The sequence below is a fragment of the Bos taurus genome, chromosome 17 (genome assembly GCF_002263795.3).
Source record: "Bos taurus isolate L1 Dominette 01449 registration number 42190680 breed Hereford chromosome 17, ARS-UCD2.0, whole genome shotgun sequence".
Taxonomy (NCBI): Eukaryota; Metazoa; Chordata; class Mammalia; order Artiodactyla; family Bovidae; genus Bos; species Bos taurus.
Genome location: NC_037344.1, coordinates 13,455,941 through 13,481,306, shown reverse-complemented (window position 1 = coordinate 13,481,306; position 25,366 = coordinate 13,455,941). Strand labels below are relative to the sequence as shown.

Below are 25,366 nucleotides of genomic sequence, written 5' to 3'. Positions count from 1 at the left end.
TAAGAGAGAACTTGTCTTAACATCTTATATACAGAGGGAAAAAATAAGTGTTAAGGGTAAGAAATTTCTCAATACCCAACATACTAGCCTTAGCAATTAGGAAAATTATGTGTTTCAAATAAGAATGTATTTTTTAAAGGTGTTTATTTTAGAGAAAACAAAGTAATAGACTTATAAAAACCTGTTATTTACCCAAGTCATGAAGATGGAATGTTTAGATCTTATTTTTAATGACATGATTATTAGAGTGTTTGAGATACATATTAAAATATAAAGTTAATATTTTCCCACATTTTTGTATTTACTCATTTTGGAGGAAATGGTGTATCAAATACGATTATGATTCAGGGAACATTATAGATGAAGATTATTGAATTGATTGCTTCTTCTATTCATTCAATACAGATATTTATTTAGTACCAGGAATGAAGCAGCTCTGCTAGTTCACGTAGTAGTCAGTTATTTTACTTTATTTTTTTTCAGGTATTCATGTATGTGTGTGCATCTTATAAAAGGCAAACCAAAGAATAATGTGGTCAGAAAAAAAAAATCTAATGAGTCACTAGTTTGTGGGAATTTTAGCTATATTTGTAGATTAAACTAAATTCTACAATCACATTAATTTGGGTTCAGCTGAAACTGATTACAATATGGATGGCCCTACATTTATATATTAAAAACACAGCTGCAGAATTCTTTTACTATTTATATATATCAAATTTTATTTGTCAATTATACCTCAATAAATCAGAAGAAAAAAAAAACCCAGAAAACAAATAACCACATCCACAGCATTTACTACATGCCAGGGCCTGTAATAAGTACTTGAAAAACTTCACTCATTTCATTTACAGAGAAATCCTAGAAGTACTCTTACTGTTCACATTGTACAGATGAGAAAACTGAGACATACAAAGGTGACTTGTCACACCACATGAAGTAACAGGATCTGGATTTGAACCCAGGTAGCTTGGAGAAGGCAATGGCACCCCACTCCAGTACTCTTGCCTGGAAAATCCCATGGACGGGGGAGCCTGGTGCTGCAGTCCCTGGGGTTGCAGCAAGTTGGACACGACTGAGCGGCTTCACTTTCACTTTTCACTTTCATCATTGGAGAAGGAAATGGCAACCCAGTCCAGTGTTCTTGCTTGGAGAATCCCAGGGACTGGGGAGCCTGGTGGGCTGCTGTCTATGGGGTCGCACAGAGTCGGACACGACTGAAGTGACTTAGCAGCAGTAGCAGCAGCAGCAGCAGCAGCCTGATTCCAGAGTTCATGACCTTAGACATTCACTTATGCTGCCTCTCAGTACCCTGGGAGAGGATTAAATTAAATTCATTTAAATCTTGATTGTTCTACTTTTTATAATATCATATTCGCCGTCATCAGGCACCCTCGGTGGCTCATCGGTCAAGAATCAGCCTGCAGTGCAGGAGATGCAAGAGACTTGGAATTGATCCCTGGGTCAGGAAGATCCCCTAAGAAGGAAATGGCAACCCGCTCCGGTATTCTTGCCAGGAAAATCCCATGGACAGAAGAGCCTGGAGGGCTACAGTCTATGGAGTTGCAAAGAGTTGGACATGACTGATTGCGCACACATTCACCTATTCACCATAATCACGTGGGAAGCGGGAAGAACTTTAGAATTTTTGTCTTTCTACAAAAGCTTTTGCCTAAAAGACTTCCTGTTGATAGTGACTTATTTAAGTATGTAATAAGTAATTTTCAGAGTAATTTCCAGCTGGCTTTGTATCTTTTTCATCATAATTGGCATCTTTATATTTGAGAACATAATGACATGCATGAAAAGATTGAGATACATGACTATTCACATGTAATTCTCAAGGAATGACTGAAGTAGACCTTGTTAACTACATGATCCTACAAACAAAACTCTTAAAACATTTTAAATGAAGATATTACTTGACTAGTGACAGTGTTTTAAAATATGCAACAAATGTGGTTTTGATGTACCATGCCTTTATTTTCATTAAAGTGTAAACTTTTAAACATTTTATAGAATTTGACAGAGGTTTGACTCAGTTTTAGGAGGTATACGCAGAAGTATTTCTACAAAATATTCAATATTTAAAAATTAAGTATTATTTGTTTAAGTATTTTAGTTCTAAAGTCCACGATTTCCAAAATGTTCAGAGATATTGTCATTGAAAATTTGGTATGTCTTGGAAGTTATAATAACAATAAGCGTTTGCAGAGCATTTTTGTTTTATTCTGCTGTGCATGGAAGCCCTGTACATTTTATAATATTTAAGCAAAAGGGTTAATTATTTTCACTAAAGACCTATAGCAAGAATCCATCTTACGCATCATGGAACACATTTCAGAGTTCGAGTGAATTACCGTAGTAATTGTGGCATGGCCTACATTACGTGTGCATGCGTGCAAAGTGGCTTCAGTCATGTCTGACTCTTTGTGACCCCATGAACTGTATGTAGCCCGCCAGGCTCCTCTGTCCATGGGATTCTCCAGGCAGGAGTACTGGAGTGGGTTGCCATGCTCTCCACCAAGGGATCTTCCTGCTGCAGGAATTGAACCCGCATCTCTTACGTTTCCTGCATTGGCAGAGTTGTTACCACTAGCGCCACCTGGGAAGCCCCCTGGCCTACATTAGTGTTCCTTTATAAAAATGTTTCATTTAATCTAATGTTATGTCCATTTATTTCCAGAAAGTGAGCCATCACTTTTAGAATTCAAGCCATTCAGTAATGGTCCTTTGGTTGGTGGATTTGTTTACCGAGGCTGCCAGTCAGAAAGACTCTACGGAAGCTACGTGTTTGGAGATCGTAATGGGTAGGCTTCCTGACACCACAGTTTGATAGATCGAATGACATATCCATTGATTATTGGGCAAATCATCAGAAAATATTCAAATGCATGTCACCCTTTGGAGGTCAGGTGTGGGACACATAAAAACTATTGTTCATTAATCTTTTTTTTTCAATTCTACCAGTTAGTCTTCCTTTTCTTTTTTGGTTTTGGCTGTGTTAGGTCTTCCTTGCTGCACAAGGGCTTTCTCTAGTTGCCGTGAGCTGGGGCTACTCTCATTACCAAGCACAGCCTTCTCAGTGTGGCAGCTTCTCTTGTTGCAGCTCAAGGGCTCTAGAGCGTGCACTTAAGTAGTTGCAGCTCACAGACTTTGTTGCCCTGCAGTGTGTGGAATCTCCCTGGACCAGGGATTGAACCCATGTCCTCTGCATTGGCAGGCGGATTCTTAACCACTGGACCACGAAGGAAGTCCTGTTATTTACTTTTAGTTCTACCATGTATGGTGGGGAAATTAAAGAATTTCCTAAAAGATGCTTTTGAAACAGACTTGATCAAATTCATAAAATAATTTTTAAGAGCAGAAAAGTCTTCAGATGGACATTTCATATTATTTAGGCTCTTCCCTTCATCCTTAACATAAATTTACCGTGATCATGAGTAAATTGAAGAAATGTAGTTTTACATGAGTTACATAAATATTTTAAAAATTATTGGAAGGCTAAGAATTTTTTTTTTTTTTTTGCCAGACTTTGAGGACTTTTGGCAACAGACCTTAATTTCTCTCTATTGATAGGAATACTGCAAAATTAAATATTAGCCTAAAGCTTAGAGGTCACATTGTCAATAATTATAAGAAACTCTGTAATGAAGCCCAAAATAAGGATCTTGTTTCCTAAGTCACTGTCATTCAGGCATATGGCAGAACTGATATGCTTGGTCACTAAAAGGAAATAGAAAAGTGAACTGACCCTGCACTCTTCCCCTGTCCCTCTGTCTGATGAATAGCAGAGCATGATCTCTAGTCCTGGATAGGAAGTATCATTCTCCAGATGAAGGGGAGGGTATTTCTCATACTCAGGTACTTTTAGTACCCACCCCCTCCAAACAAAATGTCATCTTTAAGTACTTTTGCCTCACATGGGACTTTCAGAGTATTCACACACATTTTGGGCTATATTATTTTTCCCTTTAGAAGCCAGGTCCCTGGCACAGGAATTATTTATTACAAGCTTTATTTTAAGCATGTTATTGTGTCTTTTAGGCAAAAGCACATTTTCATCATAGGTTCCTGGTATGTTTTTCTTGTAGGAATTTCTTAACCCTCCAGCAAAGTCCTGTGAGCAAGCAATGGCAAGAAAAACCACTCTGTCTTGGCAACGGTGGTTCCTGTAGAGGTTACTTTTCAGGTCACATTTTGGGATTTGGAGAAGACGAATTAGGTACTGTACAAACTATTTCTGTTAAGTTCCATTCTCGATCTTTGCCCAAGAGGCTCTGTTCTACTCTGAAAAACAAGTAAAATAATCTCAACCTCCATTTGTTGGAAATATAACCTCCCACAAAGATGACCAGTTCAGTATTCACTTCCAATAATCTTTCTCTGGGGGTCTTTAAATCTTATTTCTACTCCAGAAACATGAAAGAAACAAAGCAGGAAGATGGGAGTTGGAAACAAAAGAGAATTTTTGAATCTTAAAGAGAGAGAAAATTTCAAATGGCTACTGATATCTTTGAAGCACTTAAGTCATTTGTCTATATTCTCTATCTGAAAACCTTTACACTTATCCATGTCTCTTGAAATAAATTTAAAATATGTTGCAATCTGAATCTCACTTCATTTCCTAATTTTTTATTTATTTATTTTTTGCCCATGAGGGCATGAAATTTGTTGGAAATAATCTGAGTTTATAGAGCTGCTTTCCAACAGAATGAAAATTATCTTCTCCTTGATAATCTCCAGTATAACATGCAATTTATTTGTTGATATATTATCAAAATGTATGCAGTTTAAAAAGCAAAAAGAGGTTGATAATTGGAATGCTACCAAAGAGTGAAATGCTACCAGTTTTAAACTTCAGAGATAAATGTAGCTATCATAATGATTCCCTTTAAAAATCGATATCCAAATAAACAATGGCTACCATGCTCCTTTAGCCTTGGACATGAATTTCTAGGTATTAAAAAAGAAAAGTTGTGTTTTCATCTAAATCATAATTATTTACTCTAAATGTTCAGATTTGGTTTAACTCCACCAAATAGAGAATTCATCAGAAATAGCTCCATGCCATTCACTTAAGTTGCCAAGGAACTCAAACTAGATTCCTGCAACACAAAACACAGATTTCAGAGCTGCTGGAATATAGGGATTCAAAGAAGAGTAGTCCAATCTGTCTTTTTCTTGTTTTAGCATTGCAAGCATCTTGCATTTAAGTTTGCTTTGAAATTCTACTACCCCATTCAAATGAACCAGAAATATAGCCTTTCTCACGTCAATCTTCTGTAATGTAATTTAAACATCATTGGCAAACTCTGATTTTAAAGTATAAATTAGGATCAAATTGTTTGTGACAGAGTTAGAGATAAGTATTTAGAATCATTTTGATGAATCATTTTGGTTGCCCCAGACCTTACTGCCAATAACTCACCATGATTTATCCTTCTACCGTCACCCCACCATGGTTAAAATGTTCAAATATCTGTCCATACTTAATACAATGTTGGGAGGAGAACCAGAAATTAAGCACACACAGTTCTTACTGTCCAAAACCAAAAATATCATGTATATTTCATAATTTAGAGTAAATATACTTTCACTCTTTAATGTAAATTCTTTGGTTTTTAATTAAGAGCCATATAATAAATTGAGTTAGATTTTTTTAATGAGTTTTTTCTGGATGTGTGTGTGTGTGTGTGTGTGTTTAACCATAAAATCGGAATGGGTTTGTTTTAAGGATTAAATATGCTAAACTAAATAAAGTAGTTGATGAAACAAATATGATTTTTTTTTTTACTTACATTCCTTAGTTTTTTAATGCCATTTTTTTCTGTTGTGTTTGTTTTTATTATAAGTCCCATAATATCCTTTCCAGAAGTGAGAAAGCAGTAGGGTGTGCTTAATACATAATAACAGAGTAAAATAGAGAAATATAAACTAAATCAAAGACTATTTCATGAATGAGAACCAAACATAAATTTTAAAGCCTCATAAACATATAATCATAAAAACAACTTCTAATTCCCTATTCATATGATCAGTTCTATGTATTGAATTATATGGAAGGAATGGTCATAAATGAGAGTGGCTCTCTCCTAAGAGGAGAGAGTTGGCACAAAGTGTACTAGGAGCCGGGACAAGTGTACTTTTAAATAACACAGTAAGGGGACTTCCCGAGCGGTCCAGTGGTTGAGGCTTCTCCTTCCAGCACAGGGGGTCCCATCCCCGGTCAGGGAGCCAAGATCCCACGTGCCTCAAAGCCAAAAAAGCCAAAACATAAAACAGAAGCAATATTGTAACAAATTTAATAAAGACTTAAACAATGGTCCAAATCAAAACGATCTATTAAAATAAATAAACAGTACAGTCAAGAACGATGACATAAGCACAGACGAAAGGGGGGAAACGCACCTAATGGTGATTACTGACGGATAGGACCTGGGACAGATGCTAAGACAGGAGCAGCTAGGACAGCGGGGGCCCGAAACAGGATTCTGGGCCAGGAACTTGCCTCCCGTTTCCAAAGTCAGGAGGCCAGTGAGGCTAGAAACATTGCAGATGGCATCAGAGCAATAAGGGAGCGCATTGTCGTAGAGGTCTGTCAGGACTCAGCCTTGGCTTGGAGAGAGAGCAGAAGCTATTGGAGGGAAATTAGAAGTCATTGGAGGGTGTTGATACAGAGGAGTGTAATCCAGTTTATATACTCTGGCCTGCCTTGTAAGGAATCTCTGTAGCTGATATACTGAGAGTAAGCCTAGAAGAGTAAGAGCAAGAGCAGGGAGATCAGCTAGGAGGCTATGGCCATCATCAAGGTGAGAGATTACGCTCTGCTAATGCAGAGCAATGGGGAGACGTGGGAAGAAGTGACCGGAGTCACTGAGGGTGGACTTAGAAAGCTCTCATAATCTTCAGGCCAGTGATCTTCTGAAGATGTATGACTATATAATATATGTATGTTCTGTGTGTGCTGACTTACTTTAGTCGTGTCCGACTCTTTTGCCGCCCCATGGACTGTAGCCTTCCAGGCTCCTCTGTCTGTGGGATTCTCCAGGCAAGAATGCTGGAGTGGGTTGCCATGCCGTCCTCCAGGGGATCTTTCCAACCCGGGGATTGAACCCACATCTCCTGTGTCTCCTGCATTGGCAGGCGTATTCTTTACCACTGGTACCACCTGGGAAGCCCAGTATACATATAGACATACACACGGGGCTTCCCGTGTGGTAAAGAATCAGTGATTTAATAAAAAAATCCACCTGCCAATGCAGAAGGCATAGGAGACTTGAGTTTGATCCCTGGGTCAGGAAGATCCCCTGGAGGAGGAAATCGCAACCTGCTCTAGTATTCTTGCTGAGATAATCCCATTGTCAGAGGAGTCTAGTGGGCTACAGTCCATGGGGTCGCAAAGAGTCAGACACGATTTTAGCAACTGAGTATACACACGCAGTCAATGAAAGGTAAAGCCTTACAATACTGTGAACTAACTTACGGTATTTCTCTCTCCATAGGTGAAGTTTACATTCTATCAAGTAGTAAAAGTATGACCCAGACTCACAATGGAAAACTCTATAAAATTATTGATCCCAAAAGGTGAGTTTTTTTTAATATTCTATTAAGTCAAGTAATATTCTCTTAAGTTATTCCAGTGCATTCAAATTAGTGATGGAATTGCAATTAGCACTCAAAGATGAACATTTCTGCCCTGTCCATCTGCTGAGTGCTCTCCTGAGAGACCCTCAGCTCCAGTCTCTAAAACTTAGACTTCAATACCCTGACCTTCAAAAGTGTTATTTTGATCATGTACATAGCCATAGCATCCTTGTAGTCAGCAGAGAGCTGCTGACTACAGGGTCGGCTGGCTACAGTCCATGGGGTCGCAAAGAGTTGGACACAACTGAGCAACTGAGCATGCTCACATGCAAGGAAAGTTTTTTTGGCAGTTCAGCATCGAAGCCTTGTTTCACACTATCTGGAAGCTCACAGCTTCTGTGACCAAACAAATGAAAACTACAGAAGTATTTTGTTGTTGCTTCAGCAAAAGGAAGATGTGAATGTTTTCATCCTTTAGAGAATATAATTATCCCTCCCCTGCTACCCTCAACCCACCTAACCCAACTTCAGCACACACTCAACTTTCAAATTATCTTGGGTCATCACGAATCAGTTGTTAATTTCATGGATAAAATCAGAACTCTCAGAAGCCACTAAAATTACATACTGTCAAATAGATTTTAGGTGTAAGTTTAGAAACAATTATTGCAGGACTTCAGTATACTCATGTATATGACCACTGGAGAACCAGTTGTGGTCAGACTGTAGCTTCACAGTGCTATGAATTTTTAATCCTTTTTTTTTTTTTCAAACTTTTTACTGAAGCGTGTATTCAGAAAAGGCCCCAAATCATAAGCATACAGTATGACAGTTTTTCACGAGTGACACACACTGTAACCAGCACCCAGAAGAAGGGATGGAAGGATACAGGTGGCCTGAAGACCCCTCATTTCTATTTCCAGTTACCTCCCCTGCCAAGAGCAATCATCCTGTGACCTCTAACAGCATAGATTAGCTTCTCCCATTTTTGAACTTCCCAGGTGGCACAACGGTAAGGAATCCACCTGCCAATGCAGATGACTCAGGTTCGATCTCACATAGGTGGGCATGATCCCCTGGAGGAGGAAATGGCCACCCACTCCAGTAATCTTGCCTAGGAAATCCTATGGACAGAGGAGTCCGGTAGGCTATAATCCATGGTGTCTCACAGAGTTGGTATATGACTAACTGACCTAGCACATTTTTGAACTTTGTATAAGTGGAATCGTATAAGATGTACTCAGTTGTTTCTGGTTTCTTTCGCCCAACATTATCTGTATTTATCTGAGATTTATGTGTATTAAAATGCTACTATGTGAGTGAATTTCTAATTCTTTCTGTGCTAAGTTAACCTCATGAGCCCATGTGCAAATTGAAATCCCCAAATTTCAAGTCTCTTTTAGGAGAAAAACATTCCAATAATCCAAAAAGTTTACTAAAAGCATTCATTTAATTCCCCTTTAAAAATATTTGTAGGTTATAAATTGGGTATGTTTTTCTGAAAAAAATCACTGACTAACAAATGGAGGTTCTTGTTCTTTTTCCATCCCAGAAAGCGTTCATTGCCTTTCCTGAGAAAAATACAGGTTGACGTTGGTGTTGCAGAACAAAAAGGAATAATCAATGCTAAATGGTCTGTGATAGAGGACATCATATATCCCCATCTGTCACACAGCGATGATGATAGCTTTCCTTCTCTATTTAACAGTATGCATTTTCTTTCACGATAAGAGAAGTACCCATCTACACACTGTAAGGGTTCTCTTCCTCCTTGAGTGTCCTTCATGCGAAGCAAACTAACGAATGAAAAAAAAAAATCAGAAATCAGACACCTTGGTGATTATTGAAGTTGGCGATATTAAGAACAAACATCAAACCAATGTTAATTCATGAACTAGCAGCCTTCTAATGATTCAGAATGCAGTCTAGGGCTTCACTCAGATCAATGCCATTCGTTTTGAAATAGCCATTGTTATTCCATTATGATTGTCAAAGTTGATACGCCTTTGCAAGCTTTCTGCTGTATTACTCATTCTTGATCCTCACAGAAAGGTTTCTCTCCTCCTATGGATTGTTTAGTCTGCTGGTGGTGAGTTGAGGTGAATGTTACACCTTCAGTCCATTATTAGTGTCTAATTACCAGGGTTGCTGTGAGGGGCCTTGGCTCTGCAATCTCGGGGCCTCCTCTCGTAGGGTGGTCTCAGAGTGACATACCTCAAAAGCCTGACTTTTCACTGTAGTGCCTGTTTCTGGTGAGTCCTGTCACGTGTGGGGCCAGGGTTAAGAGGTGTGTTTGGCTTTGAGGAGGTGGGGGGGATTAACAGAGTCCCAGAGACACCGTCCTTGTACACAGGCCTAGGCATACATTTCAAAATTAAACGGACTGTAAGAAAACAAATGTTTTCATAAACACTTGTTGGGAGCCGCATGCTGTTTCGATTTGGATGCCAGCGTTTATTATTATAGTAGTTCTCCCGACACGAGTGGAAGTTCTGTATAAGCAGACACTTTAGTATATGTGAATGGGGCTATTTTGGAAACAAGAGCAAATTACTACCCTCACAGTGTTAATAGAATGTCTGCTTCAGGGCACAACTGCTTTTCTAAAACACTTAAGGGAGAATTTGAAGAAAGAGCCTCATCAACCAAAAAAAAGAAGAAGAAGAATCCACAGACATTTCTTGTTACAACAAATATCTCATTCCAATTAAAATCTTAGATTAACTGTATTCTTGTGGAGGAACCCCAGACTTGTTCGAATAATGTTTTCAGAATAAATTTCAAGTATCAGTTGACTCATGGCCTTAAAAGAGGAGAACAATAAATCATAGAAATCTTATATTCTGTATCATGTCATAGAAGTTCCATTCTCATACACCATAAGATTTATGTTTTCTCTCTTTTTTCGTGCACACACACACACCAAAATGAAGCTTGTAGACACAGCAGTGGAAGGAGAGGAGAAGGTGGGATGAATTGAGACAGTAGCATCGACATATATACAGTACCGTGTCTGAAACAGAGAGCTCGTGGAAAGCTGCTGTACAGCACAGGGAGCTCAGCTCAGTGCTCTGACATGATCTAGAAGGGTGGGAGGGAAAGGAGGCTCACCAGGGAGGGGCTATGTGAACACATGTAGCTTATTCACATTTGTTGTACTGCAGAAGCCAATACAACATTGTAAAGCAATTTTCCTCCAATTAAAAATAATTTTTAAAAAAGAAGATGCAGGAATTTATAAACCATATGCCATATTCTTGGGTCATTTTGATAAGATCAGATGAGGTCCCAGCATTACCACTTCCATCTGTAAGGACAGTCTGGTCTCAGGCTATCTGTTGTTTGAGCGCTCAGTCGCTCAGGGGTGTCCGACTCTCTGTGACCCGTGGACTGCAGGCCACCAGGCTCCTCTGTCCATGGAATTCTCCAGGCAAGAATACTGGAGTGGGTTGCCATTTTCTCCTCCAGGGGATCTTCTCGACCCAGGGATCAAACTCATGTCTTCCACGTCTCCTGAATTGCAGGCAGATTCTTTACCCACTGAGCGACCTGGGAAGCCCTCAGCCTATATATTACTTAACTATTGACATAAATGTAAAATCCTTTACAGTGGGCATCCTTCTCAGAAAGGATGGTTTGATACCTTATTATAAAAAACACAAATGCCATTGTAATCAAAGGAAACTTCCATGAGAATACAACCAGCTTTCTCTACAGCTTAACTAGGACATAAGAGATTTTAAGGGAAAAGCAGAAAAGAGATGAACGTTGCCACCATCTTAGCATGGGAATACCTTCAGAGATAGAAAAATTAAGTCTCATGGCGGAGTGGAGTTAGGATTGAATCAATGCCAATCTCCCAGTTTACTGGCCCACCTCACTAGGTCCCCTGAAGCCTCGAGTATTGGGTTCTGCGTACCCTGGTCTGGGACTCCTTCAGCCAGCATATCAATGCATAGAGCACAGGAACTGGGCCATCATTTTAGTTTCATTTAGTAGTGCCCCCAGAGGCTGGTTAAGATGTTGATCCTGGCAGGCCCAGTAGTCAGATGATCTTGTCTCTGAATCTTGGAATGCGGATGCGACCGCACTGTGCTCCTCTGCCTGGCTGTCAAGTGCAGGTGGACATTCTGCTTCCGCCTCGCAGAGCTCTGTGAAGATAATGTAATGGATTTAAAGCCTGTGCTATTCTTCAGTACCATTGGTGTTCATTCCATGCACTCAAGAATTATTTCAGGTGATTGATCTCACAGCTTTTTGAGGTTGTTTTAGTGCCAAAATTGGGGTCAAGATGTCCACAGAGTTTTAAAGAACTCTTTGCAACCCCATGGACCTTAGCCCACCAGGATCCTCTGTCCATGGAGTTCTCCAGGCAAGCATACTGGAGTGGGTTGCCATTCCCTTCTCTAGGGGATTTTCCTGACACAGGTATTGAACCCAGGTCTCCTGTATTTTAGGCGTGTTCTTTACTGTCTGAGTCAGCAGGGAAAGAACTCTGAGTCTAGTTTTCAATTGTTCAACTCATGTCTTAGAGGCTTGTTCTTTGTTAAATCTTTTCAGAATCACACAAGTGCTCCTGAGGAGTGGAAATGGAAGAATTCTAACAGAGTTATGAATTTACCAAGCTTCATTTTTATAGAATGCAAATCTTTTCACACTATTGAAAAAGATTCTTTAATTTTTGTTTCAGATGAACTGAAACTAAAGGCCCTTTTTTGACCTGGAAATATTTCTAGGGTTATTTCTCCAGGAATTTGTAAAACAAAATCATTCTTAAACATACTGAGTTAATTACCATATACCGTCTTTCTCTGTTTTAACACCTTGCTTATCTATTATACCCACTCAAATCACACAGCCCATTCCCTTAAAAGGTCTATCAATTAACTGCAAATTCCCAGCTTCAGAGCTTATTTTACAGAAACATCCTATCTCCAGACTCCTGTATGACCAATATCAAAAACTGCCCTCATGCCTAAACCAGGGTGTCTAAGTATTTATGGTTTTACTGTTCGTATACCAGCTGCTAAAAGAAAAACTATGACTTTTATCTTGCAATCACTCCAAATTCACCTAAACCCTTTCTGTTTAAGGACTGTTGCTGCTAGTAACAATAGTCTGCAATGTTCTTCTGTTTAGGTATGGGTTATTTGGAAGTCTGGAAACTAATAAATATGGTGGTATTAATATTAAAAAAAAAAAACAAAACCTGCTCTTCTGTCTCCTCCCCACTATGCCCCCACTCACTGTTCTTTGTTTACTTTTTTCTTAATATCTTCATCCTACTCCTTAGTATGCTGGATGCTGAAGAGTGCTTTTTTTTTTTCCCCACAAAAAAAAAATCACTTCATGAGAGGAAATTGGTTCTGTTTATCCTCCGCATATGTCTCAGGGAGCTGGCAGGCAGCTCTGCCATCCTAAAGAAAGCCGTGCATAATGGAGAGGGTTTAGCCCAATAAGCCAGTCTAGTCCCAATTCATCAGTCGGAGTTTTATGCAAGTGGCCTCCCTAGGTTGATAAATCCCCACAGTGCCTGTTGACCCAGCTGCCAAGTCCTCTTGCTGCGGGCGGTGTTTTCAGGCCACCCTGACGGTAATACAAACTGTTTAGCAGCTCCATTGACCTCTCAGCTATTAACAGGGACACAGGCTCGACGAGGGACTAGTTTTCAAACATGACAGAATTTCTTAACACTAGAGGTCATGAACAAGTATATGCCTTATAAAAATCCATTCAGCATGGTGGATTTGAAGTCAAAAAGACAAGGGAAGCATGGTCCACATTTTTGCTATGGTTTTTCTACATTCCCAATCACCAAAAATGGCATACACTTATGTGCCCCCTTACATTTTATTCTTAATATGCTATAGCTTATGTTGTGGTGCACAATATTTTTAGCTAACAAATCCTTCCTAAATTGCCAGAAGCATATGAAAATTTAAAGATATATTACAAAAGAATGGGATGAGATAAACTTTTAATGAATGGATGAGAATGCATACATAATATATTGTCTAAGGATAACTGGAATTTTATTCGTTCTTTACCAAGACTTGTTGTATGTGTATATATGTACACAGACATACTTAAAGACACTCAAATAGTCCATATACGTCTATGTAGCACCATCACCTATTTCAAGATACATACAAAATATTATATCATAAATTATTAAAATTTTTTATTGAAATGACCCTGTTATTTTAAAAGCCTATACTATAAGACTTCTTATATTTAGATCCTATTTCCTGAAGATGTCACATGTGACTACAGTATTCGAGGGAATTTTCTGCTTTATATTAATTATATAGTCTTCCTTAAACTATTAATTTTGAATGTTGGTATATCAGTTCCTAGAGTAATTGTACAGATTGCTATGAAAACTTGATTGAATTGCCACTTACAAGTGGCATTTGTTAAAAAGGCAGAAAATGGAGAATGCTGCCGCTAAGTCACTTCAGTCGTGTCCGACTCTGTGTGACCCCATAGACGGCAGCCCACCAGGCTCCCCCATCCCTGGGATTCTCCAGGCAACACTGGAGTGGGTTGCCATTTCTTTCTCCAATGCATGAAAGTAAAAAGTGAAAGTGAAGTCACTCAGTCGTGTCCGACCCTCAGCGACCCCATGGACTGTAGCCTACCAGGCTCCTCCGTGCATGGGATTTTCCAGGCAGGAGTACTGGAGTGGGGTGCCATTGCCTTCTCCGAAAATGGAGAATATGAGTAGCTAAAAATATAGTCTTCAAAAAGAGACTCATTTGTTGAGTCAAAAACTTTTAAAAGCATTTCTTTTTTTGTTTATTTTGTTAATAATTTATTTTTTATTGAAGGATAATTAAAGCATTTCTTTTCAATATCCATGTTTCTTCCCTGCCTGGGAAAATGGTGGAAATCTGTTACCAGACCTTCTGAATATCATACTTTTATTGTAAGACAGTATACCATCAGATATTGCAGTTCTTGAGATAAAGACAGATTTAATCTTGCATGGAACAGCCACATAAATTTGTAAAAAATGCTTTCTAGAGGAAGATGCGCTTTCTAAAGACACATATTGTACCCTAGTATCATTTTTTTTAACTAATTCACTTTACTTGATTAAAAAAACTGTTGCTTAAATGCCTCATTTTTATCAATATTGACAAGTGAATTGAAAGGTGTAACATCAAAATTTGAAAATTTGTCATCCTGATAGTCTTCAAAGAGAATTTAAGCTGACATTTTTGTGCTATTTTAAAGGATAGAAACTTGTTCCAAATCTTACTTCCCACTTAAAACATTGGTCACCAGTGTTTCTTATTTAGTGTCTAATATTTTATCACTTATGGCTTATAAGTTATGTTTTTAAGTTAAAAAAATTTATTTTGGACATAAAATTCTGAACAGAATTTGATTCCTTCTTTATATTAGGGTGCAATTGCATTGACTTTATTGAACCCTAATTTTTCAGTTTTTATTTTCTATCAGAGTAAGTCTAGTTATACAAGATTGAATCATGAGATTTAATGAGTCTGCAGGTATCTTTGGCTTGTCTCCTGTGTGCAAGGTATTGTATTATGTATTATGAAAGTGAAGTGAAAGTGAAAGTTTCTCAGTCGTGTTCGACTTTTTGTGACCCCATGATCTATACAGTCCATGGAATTCTCCAGGCCAGATTACTGGAGTGGGTAGCCTTTCCCTTCTCCAGGGGATCTTCCCAACCCAGGGATCAAACCCAGGTCTCCTGCATTGCAGGCAGATTCTTTACCAGCTGAGCCACCAGAGAAGCCCAAGAATATACTAGAGTGGGTAGCCTCCATTATGCGTTATGAAGGGATAATATACATGAGAATTTAGTCCTTTTCTCTAAGGAGCTTATTTTTGTCTTAAATCAAGAGATTGCACACATTGTCTAAAACATTAGCAATGTTCTCAGAGATAAATATTGCCACTCTGGAACAACAAAATTATGTCAAAACATGGTAAGTTATAAATTGCCAAATTAATGGTCCAGAAGGCAATAGGTACCAAGGTGGGTAAAACTCACCATAATTTGGCTTCCTGGTCCAGTCTGTTCTGCTATGCTGTGATTTACTTTCAGACTAATTCACTCACCTATAAAAAAAAAGGATGGTTGCATAACATGGAAATTATGTAGCTTTCCAAGCAACTAAAGCCAGAATGACAAGAGGATCAAGGCCTCAGCCTGACTTGTCCAGGCAGAAGGAGCCTCCCCAGTTGAGTTAAAACAAGAAAGAAGCATGGCGCTGAGTTCCCCCACCCAACCCCAGGGCCATTGCATGGCTCTTCGCAGGTTTCACTTCCTCCTGAGATCAAAGCCTCACTTCTGTGGTTTTTGGTTTTGTGTGTGTGTGTGTTTTAATTAATTTTTATTGGAGTATGCTGCTGCTTCAGTCATGTCCGACTGTGTGATCCCAAGGACTGTAGCCTGCCAAGCTCCTCTGTCCATGGGATTCTCTAGGCAAGAGTACTAGAGTGGGTTGCCATGCCCTCCAGATCTTCCCAACCCAGGCATCAAACCCGGGTCTCCTGCATTGCAGACAGATTCTTTACCATTGAGCCACCAGGGAAGCAGTTGCTTTATAATGTGTTAGCTTCTGCCGTGCATCAAAGTGAGTCAGCCGTGCGTATGTATGTATGCCTCCCCTTTGGACTTCCTTCCCACATAGGTCACCTCAGTGCATTAAGTAGAGTTCCCTGTGGTGTACACCAGGTTCTCATTAGTTACCTATTTTATACTTGCATGCTCAGTCACTCAGTCGTATCTGACTCTGCGTGACCCCATGGACAGTGGCCCAGGCTTCTCTGTCCGTGGGATTTTTCAGGCAAGAATACTGAACAGTGTGGGTTGCCATTTCCTCCTCCAGGGGATCTTCCCAACCCAGGGATTGAACCCATGTCGCCTGACTCTCCTGCCTTGGCAGGTGGATTCTTTACCACTGAGCCACCTGGGAAACCTACTATTTTATACACAGTATCAATAGCGTACGTGTATGTCAGTCCCAGTCTCCAAATTCCTCCCACCTCTCTCCTTTCCCTTTTGGTATCCATATATTTGTTCTCTACATCTGTGTCTCTATTTATGCTTTGCAAATAATATCATGTACACCATTTTCTAGATTCCACATTTATGCATTAATATACGATATTTTCTGTGCTTCTCATCTCCCCTGAGTGAATCTCTCCTCCACCTGCAGGTGATCTCTGGTATCCCTGGGATACCCTCTCCATGGCACCACATTTTACTTTTGTTAGTGCTTTAGGTACAGAGTTGCATAGATCTTGAGGAGTCTGCCCCAGCTCTATTTTTCCTATAAACCTTATTTTTATTATACAAGATTTTTCAGGAACAAGTCCACTGAGTTAAAGTGAAATGCCTGTTTTTCTAATAATTATAGTAGACCAGTTTCTGAATTAAAGACATAACAAAAATAGTACAAGAAACACCTAAGGCAATTTAATAAAACTGGACTTTGTTTCTCCCTAAAAGCAAACAACCTTATCTAGTTTCATTAGTCATTTCTCCTAGGTTTTCCTTTCAAGGAAATATATACCTTTTCATTTCCTAATTTCCCCCTGGAAATACATGCATTGAGTTAAGCTGATAAAGTTGAATGAAGGCAATTCACACACCCTTTTAGATACTTGTGTATCTTGCTGGTGGTGTTTGGATAGGAGGTTAATAAAGGGCCTGAAATACAGTGCCTAGCTCCCATTGTTCCTGAAGAGGACCAGTTGAGTAAAAATCTATGCTAGAAAAGAATTCCAGATTATCTTGACTTAGGCTGTATGAGAGTTATTTCATATTTTCATCCATGTTCTAATCTTCTAAACTTGGGAGTAACAAGGTCAGCCCTATCTCATGAGGATAAAGTTGAATGTGAAATTACTGAAAGGTGTAAGTGGCTTCGATACCTGCTTTTATTCGGTTTGTATCTTTAACCATTGAACAAAACTGAGGAGGTATTTGTGAACTCTCTAATAATTTCATTAACACTACCGCACAACAGCAGTCTTTTCACACGAAAGTAATGCTCAAAATCTTTCAAGCTAGGCTTCCACAGTGTGTGAACTTGAGAACTTCCAGATGTACAAGCTGGATTTAGAAAAGGCAGAGGAACTAGAGATTAAATTGCCAACATCTGTTGGATCATAGAAAAAGCTAGAGAATTCCAGAAAAACATCTGCTTCAGTGACTATGCTAAAGCCTTTGACAGTGTAGATCACAACAAACTGGAAAATTCTTAAAGAGATGGGAATACCAGACCACCTCACCTGCCTCCTGCAAAACCTGCATGCAGGTCAAGAAGCCACAGTTAGAACTGGACATGGAACAACAGACTGGTTCAGAACTGGGAAAGGAGTACATCAAGGCTGTATATTGTCACTCTGCTTATTTAACTCATGTGCAGAGTACATCACGTGAAATGCCAGGCTGGATGAAGCACAAGCCGGAATCAAGGTTGCTGGGAGAAATATCAATAACCTCAGATATGCAAATGACACCACACTTATGGCAGAGAGTGAAGAAGAACTAAAGAGCCTCTTGATGAAAGTGAAAGAGAAGAGTGGAAAAGTTGGCTTAAAACTCAACATTCAGAAAACTAAGACCATGGCATCTGGTCCCATCACTTCATGGCAAATAGATGGGGAAACAATGGAAACAGTGAGAGATTTTATTTTGGGAGGTTCCAAAATCACTGCGGCCATGAAATTAAAAGATGCTTGCTCCTTGGAAGAAAAGCTATGACCAACCTAGGCAGCATATTAAAAAGCAGAGACATTACTTCACCAACAAAGGCCCATCTAGTCAAACATATGATTTTTCCAGTAGTCATGTATGGATGGGAGAGTTGGACTATAAAGAAAACTGAAGAATTGCTGCTTTTGACCTGTGTTATTGGAGAAGACTCTTGAGAGTCCGTTGGACTGCAAGGAGATCCAACCAGTCCATCCTAGAGGAAATCAGTCCTGAATATTCATTGGAAGGACTGATGCTGAAGCTAAAACTCCAATACTTGAGCCACCTGATGCGAAGAACTGACTCATTGGGAAAGCCCTTGATGCTGGGGAAGATTGAAGGCAAGAGGAGAAAGGGACGACAGAAGATGAGATGGTTGGATGGTATCACCAACTCTATGGACGTGAGTTTGAGTAAGCTCCGGGAGTTGGTGATGGACAGGATAGCCATGGGGCCGCAAAGAGTCAGAGACATTGAGCAACTGCACTGATGTATGGATGTGAGAGCTGGACAATAAAAAAGGCTGAGCACTGAAGAATTGATGCCTTTGAACTGTGGTGCTGGAGAAGACTATTCAGAGTCCCTTGGACAGCAAGGAAATCAAACCAGTCAATCCTAAAGGGAATCAACCCTGACTATTCATCGGAAGGACTGAAGCTGAAGCTGAAGCTCCAATACTTTGGCCATCTGATTCGAAGATCCAACTCATTGGAAAAGACCCTGATGCTGGGAAAGACTGAAGGCAGGAGGAGAAGGGGATGATAGAAGATGAGATGGTTGAATGGCATCACTGATTCAATAGACATGAGTTTGAGCAAAGGTGAAGACAGGGAGATGGTGAAGGACAGGGAAGACTGGGGTGCTGCAGTCCATGGGGTTGCAAAGAGTCAGACACAACTGAGTAACTGAACAACAATAGCACTAGGCAGTCCAACAAATATTGTTATATTAATGCATATATGTAGAATCTAGAAAAATGGTATAGATGATCTTATCTGCCAAGCAGAAATAGCGACACAGACATAGATAACAAAGGAGTGGGCACTATGGGGGAACAAATGTGTGGACAGACTATGGACACTCCTATGTCTAAGTGATCATGTGCTCAGCAGTTAAGTCACGGACCTTAGAATAAAGTCAACCTTCCCTGGTGGCTCAGAGGGTAAAGTGTCTGCCCGCAATGCGGGAGACCTGGATTCAATCCCTGGGTCGGGAAGATCCCCTGGAGAAGGAAAAGGCAACCCCCTCTGGTACTGGAAAATCCCATGGACAGAGAAGCCTGGTAGGCTACAGTCCATGGAGTCTCAAAGAGTTGGACACAACTGAGCGACTTCACTTTCGCTTGGCCCCAGAGCAAAGAGCCCAAGCCTAGCCCTGCTCTTCAGTGCCTTTCAGAACAGAAAAATGAGAAATTTTGAGAACAGAAAAATGCAGTGGTTTGAGAAATAAGGTAGAGCACTGGTTTTCCCATTCTAAATTTGAATTATAGAAATATACAGTACAAATTAATAATGTTTAATAAGATCAACAATGTATATAACTTCAGAGGTATTCTTAAATTTGTTTTCTTTTCCTTCATTCCAATATCAGGGTTTACGGAGGACGTACATAAAAAGATTTTTCTAAGTGGCCTACATGTGATATAATATCAAAGAAGGCATTCCTTAAGAAGGAAATGAAAGCAAGTAGCTCTTAAAACATTCAATTTTTTGATAGATCTCAAATGGTACTTGAAAAATGTGGTTAGGAAATGTGTATTGCCCTCTATATAGCCATGAAGTCCTGTGAAACCAGTTTTGCATGATAACACAGAAACAGATTCCATAGTCTCTGTTCTCTGACCTGGAATAGGATTGCATTATGAATATATAAGATTCCTCACAGCCAAATTGAATTTGTATGGTGTATTATCATTTTAACAGGTGCTACAAAATGGTTATATGTAGTCGGAATCCAGGCTTCTACTCCTCATGGGTAAACTGACACCTTGAAAAGAGAAATGTCAACATGAAAAAGAAGAATTTAGTGACCACCCAAACCAAAAAAATTATCCAGACTGAAAATAAACAAAAATTCCTTTGTATGTTGACCTTGGAGAAGGATCCTAAAATGAGTATTTAAAAGATGACACAGTACTAATATACTAGTCCTCATTCCTATGCCTCAAGCTATACAAATGGGAAAATAGTAAAAATCTCACCAATCATGAGAAGTTTTCCATTTTCTTAATTTTTTTTTTTTTGAGGCAAAAGTGCTGAGTCATGATTTTAGAACCTATGCATGTTTATGGATTATCACCTATGTATCCAAATGCTTGCAGAGTGAGGAGATCATTAAGCCATCAAATCTGGTGGTGCAGGAAGGCTGCCTCCTTGGGCAGAGGTCATATTCCATCTAGTAAAGATTGCAGAATGTTCAGTCCTGGAAGCTCCTGACCACATTAATTTATGGCCCCCCATTAATCACCATTGGCTGGGAATGGCCCTAAATTAGAAAAGTCCCTCTGTAACTTGACTATGCATGTGAATCTCTTGATAAATTGAGTGAAGTGCAGGCTCTGATTCTATATGTCTGGGAGGGGCCTGAGATTCTACATTTCTGACAAACTCCTAGGTGGTGCTAAGGCTGCTGTTCTGTGTCACAGTGAGTAATGAGGATTTAGACTTAACAGTTTTTCCTACCTCATGAGAATTGGAAGAAAACATGAAAATAGTTTGGCAAAAAAAAAAAAAAGGGAGCTGCCATTAACTGAAATAGAGAAGCTCCTCCCTCCTTGTAGGAGGATCAGGATTGTGTGCATGCCAAGTCACTTCAGTCATGTCCGACTCTTTGCAAACCTATCAACTGTAGCCTTCTAGGCTCCTCTGTCCATGGGATTCTCCAGGCAAGAATACTGGAGTGGATTGCCATGCCCTCTTCCAGGGGATCTTTCTGACCTAGGAATTGAACCTGAATCTCTTATGTCGCCTGCATTAGCAGGTGGCTTCTTTACCAGCAGCACCACTTGGGAAGTCTGAGGGTCAAGACTGAGGTGTGGATATCAGAAGCTCAGTTTGGACTATGTAAATAATGCTGAAGTCACACATACTACAATTCTCCAATTGCAAATACTAGACTAGAAATATTTTCTCTATTCCTCCTTAGAATTTCCATTAGGATCCTTTTTATTATTCCCCATTTTATAATTTTTGGGGTTCAGTGTTAAAGAACCCTTCTACCAATTCAGAAGATACAGGTTTGATCCCTAGATCAGGAAGATCCCTGGAGAAGGAATGGCAACCTACTCCTATATTCTTGCCTGGGAAATCCCATGGACAGAGGAGCCTGGCAGGCTACACTGCATGGAGTCACAAACAGTCAGACACAACTGAGTGACTAAACAACAACAATTGTATAATTCAATTTTCTACTTTCTATTATAAAGATGACTAGTTGCCAAAAAAAAAAAGAAAAATAGTTTTGCAAAGGTTTTAGTTGTAAGGGATCACTTTTCCATGTGTCCCAACATGACTGTGGATAAAGGAATAAGGGAATTCCCTGGTGGTCTAGTGGTTAGGACTCTGCTCTCTCACTGTTGAGGGCCTGAGTTTGATCCCCACTCAGGGAAATAAGATTCCACAAGAAAAAAAAAGAGTAAGACGGTTCTTACATCACCTCCTAAATCACCTCAAGCAAAACACTGTCTAAGAGAGGCTGAAGAATGAGCACATCTTCTGAAACTTTCAACGATTCAGAATCTTATAAAAGAGTATTACTCGTGATCAGTGTACCTTGTTTTATAATAACATGAATTTAAAATCTGAACCCCTTAAAAAAATTTCAGAATGAACACTTTACTTTTTGTAAAAGACACAATAGATCGGTCTCTGCAGCACTCACTCTGAAGATCAGGCCTGCTAAGACAGATCTTATCCCTGTGCGTCCATACAGATGGATAGAGACTTCCCATTGATTGAGTCAGTCACTTATTAAATTAAAGATCCTAAAATTAAAATCATTCTTTAACCCACTACACAGAGACAGTCACCATTGGCCTTAGCTATTCACAAAAAATCATCATGATATAATGTGTGTTATAAATTACTTGGGTTTCTCAATATTCTCCTTTATTTCAAGAAAGTATCTAAAGCTTTGTACTACTACACAAAATGAATCAAAGTAGATTTCTAAGAAAATGTCTTACATTTCTGAAAACAATGCTTTTATAGATTAGGAAATGTTGGGTAGTTTTCTGTTCTAACCCTTTAGTGTTTCATTATTTGTCATGTGTAAAGGGATTAGGAAATGTTTTTCTAATTAGGAAATTTAAATTAAATTTCTGAGAATTATGGAGAATAACTGTCAACAAATGGACACCATATATTCTTTATTAAAAACCTAAATATCTTCTTAGGTAAGTTTCTGTTTTGAAAGCTATCTCAGACTTCATTCAGTAGATGTAAGGGTCTAAAAGTTTAAAAAATAATTGTTTAAAAGGAGAATACTATTTAAGCAATTCTTATTAAGGCTATATTAAAATGCCCAAATTCCTGGTTCAATAAAAATTAAGAATGAAAAATGAGTTTATCTATCACAGGTATATACTCTAGATTTGTGTTTAGATCCCATGTAGGTGTGTATATGTAATAATTTTGAAATACGAGATGGTCTATTTCAAGGTGACAATAAAGTTCACATTTACTTCTCTATTCCCTTTTCTTAATTCTTATTTATTCCATGTAAAGGAAACTTCCTTCTTTCAATGGAAGGAAGAAATGTCCCTAGAACAAAGAGTATGTGTGGAGAAAAGAAATGGTTGAGCTCTCCAACAATCTTTGTCAGGCTTTGTCAAATATATTATTAGAAAAATGAATTTTGATGTGTTGACTTAATTCCCAACTGGAGGAGAAAATAATCTTATCTCTTTATGTCTTGCTTACTTCTTAGCCTGTTGTTTATTTGTTATAATTATAATTAGTGTAAAAATGCTTTATTTAAAGTGAATTTAATTGTGTCTTGGAAGAATTTTTTAAGACTTGAGTTAATTTAGGCAACAGAAGGAAATACAATGAATTTAGTTTTATGCTTATGATATAAAAGTGTAGTGGTACAGTTTTAATCATATGCCTCCCCTAAATTGTCTGTTCCTAATATCATCACTCAACAGAATTTTAAGGAACCAAACACCCTTTTAAAATTACACTCATTTCATTCATTCAGCAGATTTTTAATAAGCATCCTGCATGTGCTATGCACTCTTATGGGTCCTGAAAGGACACAAGAGAAGAGAGGGAATTATTGGTCTTCATGGAATTTATATTCTAGATTTGAAAAAGTTTCTACTGTATGCATTTAGTTCAATAAACATATTGAAATTCCAGGGTCTTTTCCTACCTCCTAGGACTGTAAGTAGTTGAGGAGATAAAATACTTGGGTAGCTTAAATATCATCTTTCTATCGTATCCCTCAACCCTAAATTAATTGTGCCCTCGTCTGTATTCCTGATGACTTCCTATGCCCTCTGTCATAGCAAAGATCCTACTGCCTCACACTTTGGTGTTCGCCTGTCTGCCCCACAGTGGTCTCCATGAGGACCAGGATTCTGTTTTGTCTTTGTCTTCTCCCCATGAAGAGTATAGTGCCTGGCAGTCAGTGGCTGGACTCGAAGAGGACTGCATGTACAGATTTTGCCCTCAGAAAGCTTATATCAATGGGGAAGGGAAAGAAGAACTAGGACTCCTCATTCCTTAAGGAAAGTGAGGTCCAATAAGTGATGGGCTATGTTTGATGTACATTTTCATGTTCAAGGGTTCCCAATAGAATAATAGTTTAAAGGGAAGGGAGGGGCAGATTTTAACATGCTAAGTGAGGAATGTTAGTTGTCAACTTCATAAAAGAATAAAGTTATTTTTGTAGGTAATTAAATAAAAATTTAAGGGAATCATGTTTATATATGACAGCCACACAGTCTTATATAAACTAAACAAGCCCAAGCATGAAGCAATCGCATCTGCAGATAGATAAGCATTTGCTCTATCTTAAGCAAAATTAAAAAAAAAAAAATCAGAATTCCCTCCATAATCTGAGTTTACACACATTTGAATGTTTGGTGAAAATCAATCAAACTGTCTAATTGGAGGATCAGCGGGGAAACAAGGATCAGATATCCTGCCCTGAAAAACCATGCTTGTGAATCCCTGTGCATCCGACTGCCGTATCTGTTCCCAGTGCACGTGGCTCAGTGACCCTATACTTTGCTTCAGACAGGCAACATCTTCTGGTTGTAGCTGTTTGATCGAAGTCATTCTTGATCACATGGTGTCTTGTCTTTAGATTCATCTGCTCAGGTGTAAACCATATAATCAAGTAGCATGTGAGCTATGTTGACTGCACATTTTCCATCGCATGTAACATATTCCTGACACACTGTACTTCTGGGTTTCTTTTCTTGAATAAATTGGAAAGGGCATGAACAAATGAAGTGAAATGAAAATCATTAGTTCACACGTAACATTTGTTCATTAGTAACAAATGAAGTGAAAACGAAAATCAATCATTCGTGTTTGACTCTTAGCAACCCTATGGACTATACAATCCATGGAATTCTCTAGGCCAGAATAGTGGAGTGGGTAGCCTTTCCCTTCTCCAGGGCATCTTTCCAACCCAGGGATCGAACCCGTCTCCCACATTACAGGTGGGTTCTTTACCAGCTGAGCCACGAGGGAAACCCAAGAATACTGGAGTGGGTAGCCTAAATTGAACTGGATAAATAGAATCTCAGTTGCCAGGAAAATGTGAACAATACCTGTTCACCAATTATCACTCAGTAAATGTGGTGATCTGTAATTCAGAAGAACATCATGACTTCTGAGAAACTGCTCTTCTGATGGTCAAAATGCCACCATAGTATCTCAAACAAAATAAGAATTTTATGTGAGGGAAAAATTGAGCAGACTTGGGCTATTCAAAATAAGAAGGCAAAGATTTTTCCCTCACTTTCCTTGGCCATTTAATGTTTTCTCCACCATATCACCCTCTGCCCTTACTCCCAGAAAGACT

At 39.0% G+C, this 25,366-nt stretch overlaps 1 protein-coding gene across 1 annotated transcript in view; it reads left to right on the top strand.

Moving 5' to 3' along the window:
- The window catches only part of HHIP (hedgehog interacting protein), a 109,580-nt gene that overhangs the window by 77,023 nt on the left and 7,191 nt on the right, over positions 1 to 25,366 (top strand). Inside the window, exons 9-11 of the mRNA NM_001099114.2 lie at positions 2,687 to 2,810; positions 4,095 to 4,225; positions 7,506 to 7,587. Coding sequence (NP_001092584.1) covers positions 2,687 to 2,810; positions 4,095 to 4,225; positions 7,506 to 7,587 — 337 coding nt within the window. The remainder of the gene's footprint in view (positions 1 to 2,686; positions 2,811 to 4,094; positions 4,226 to 7,505; positions 7,588 to 25,366) is intronic.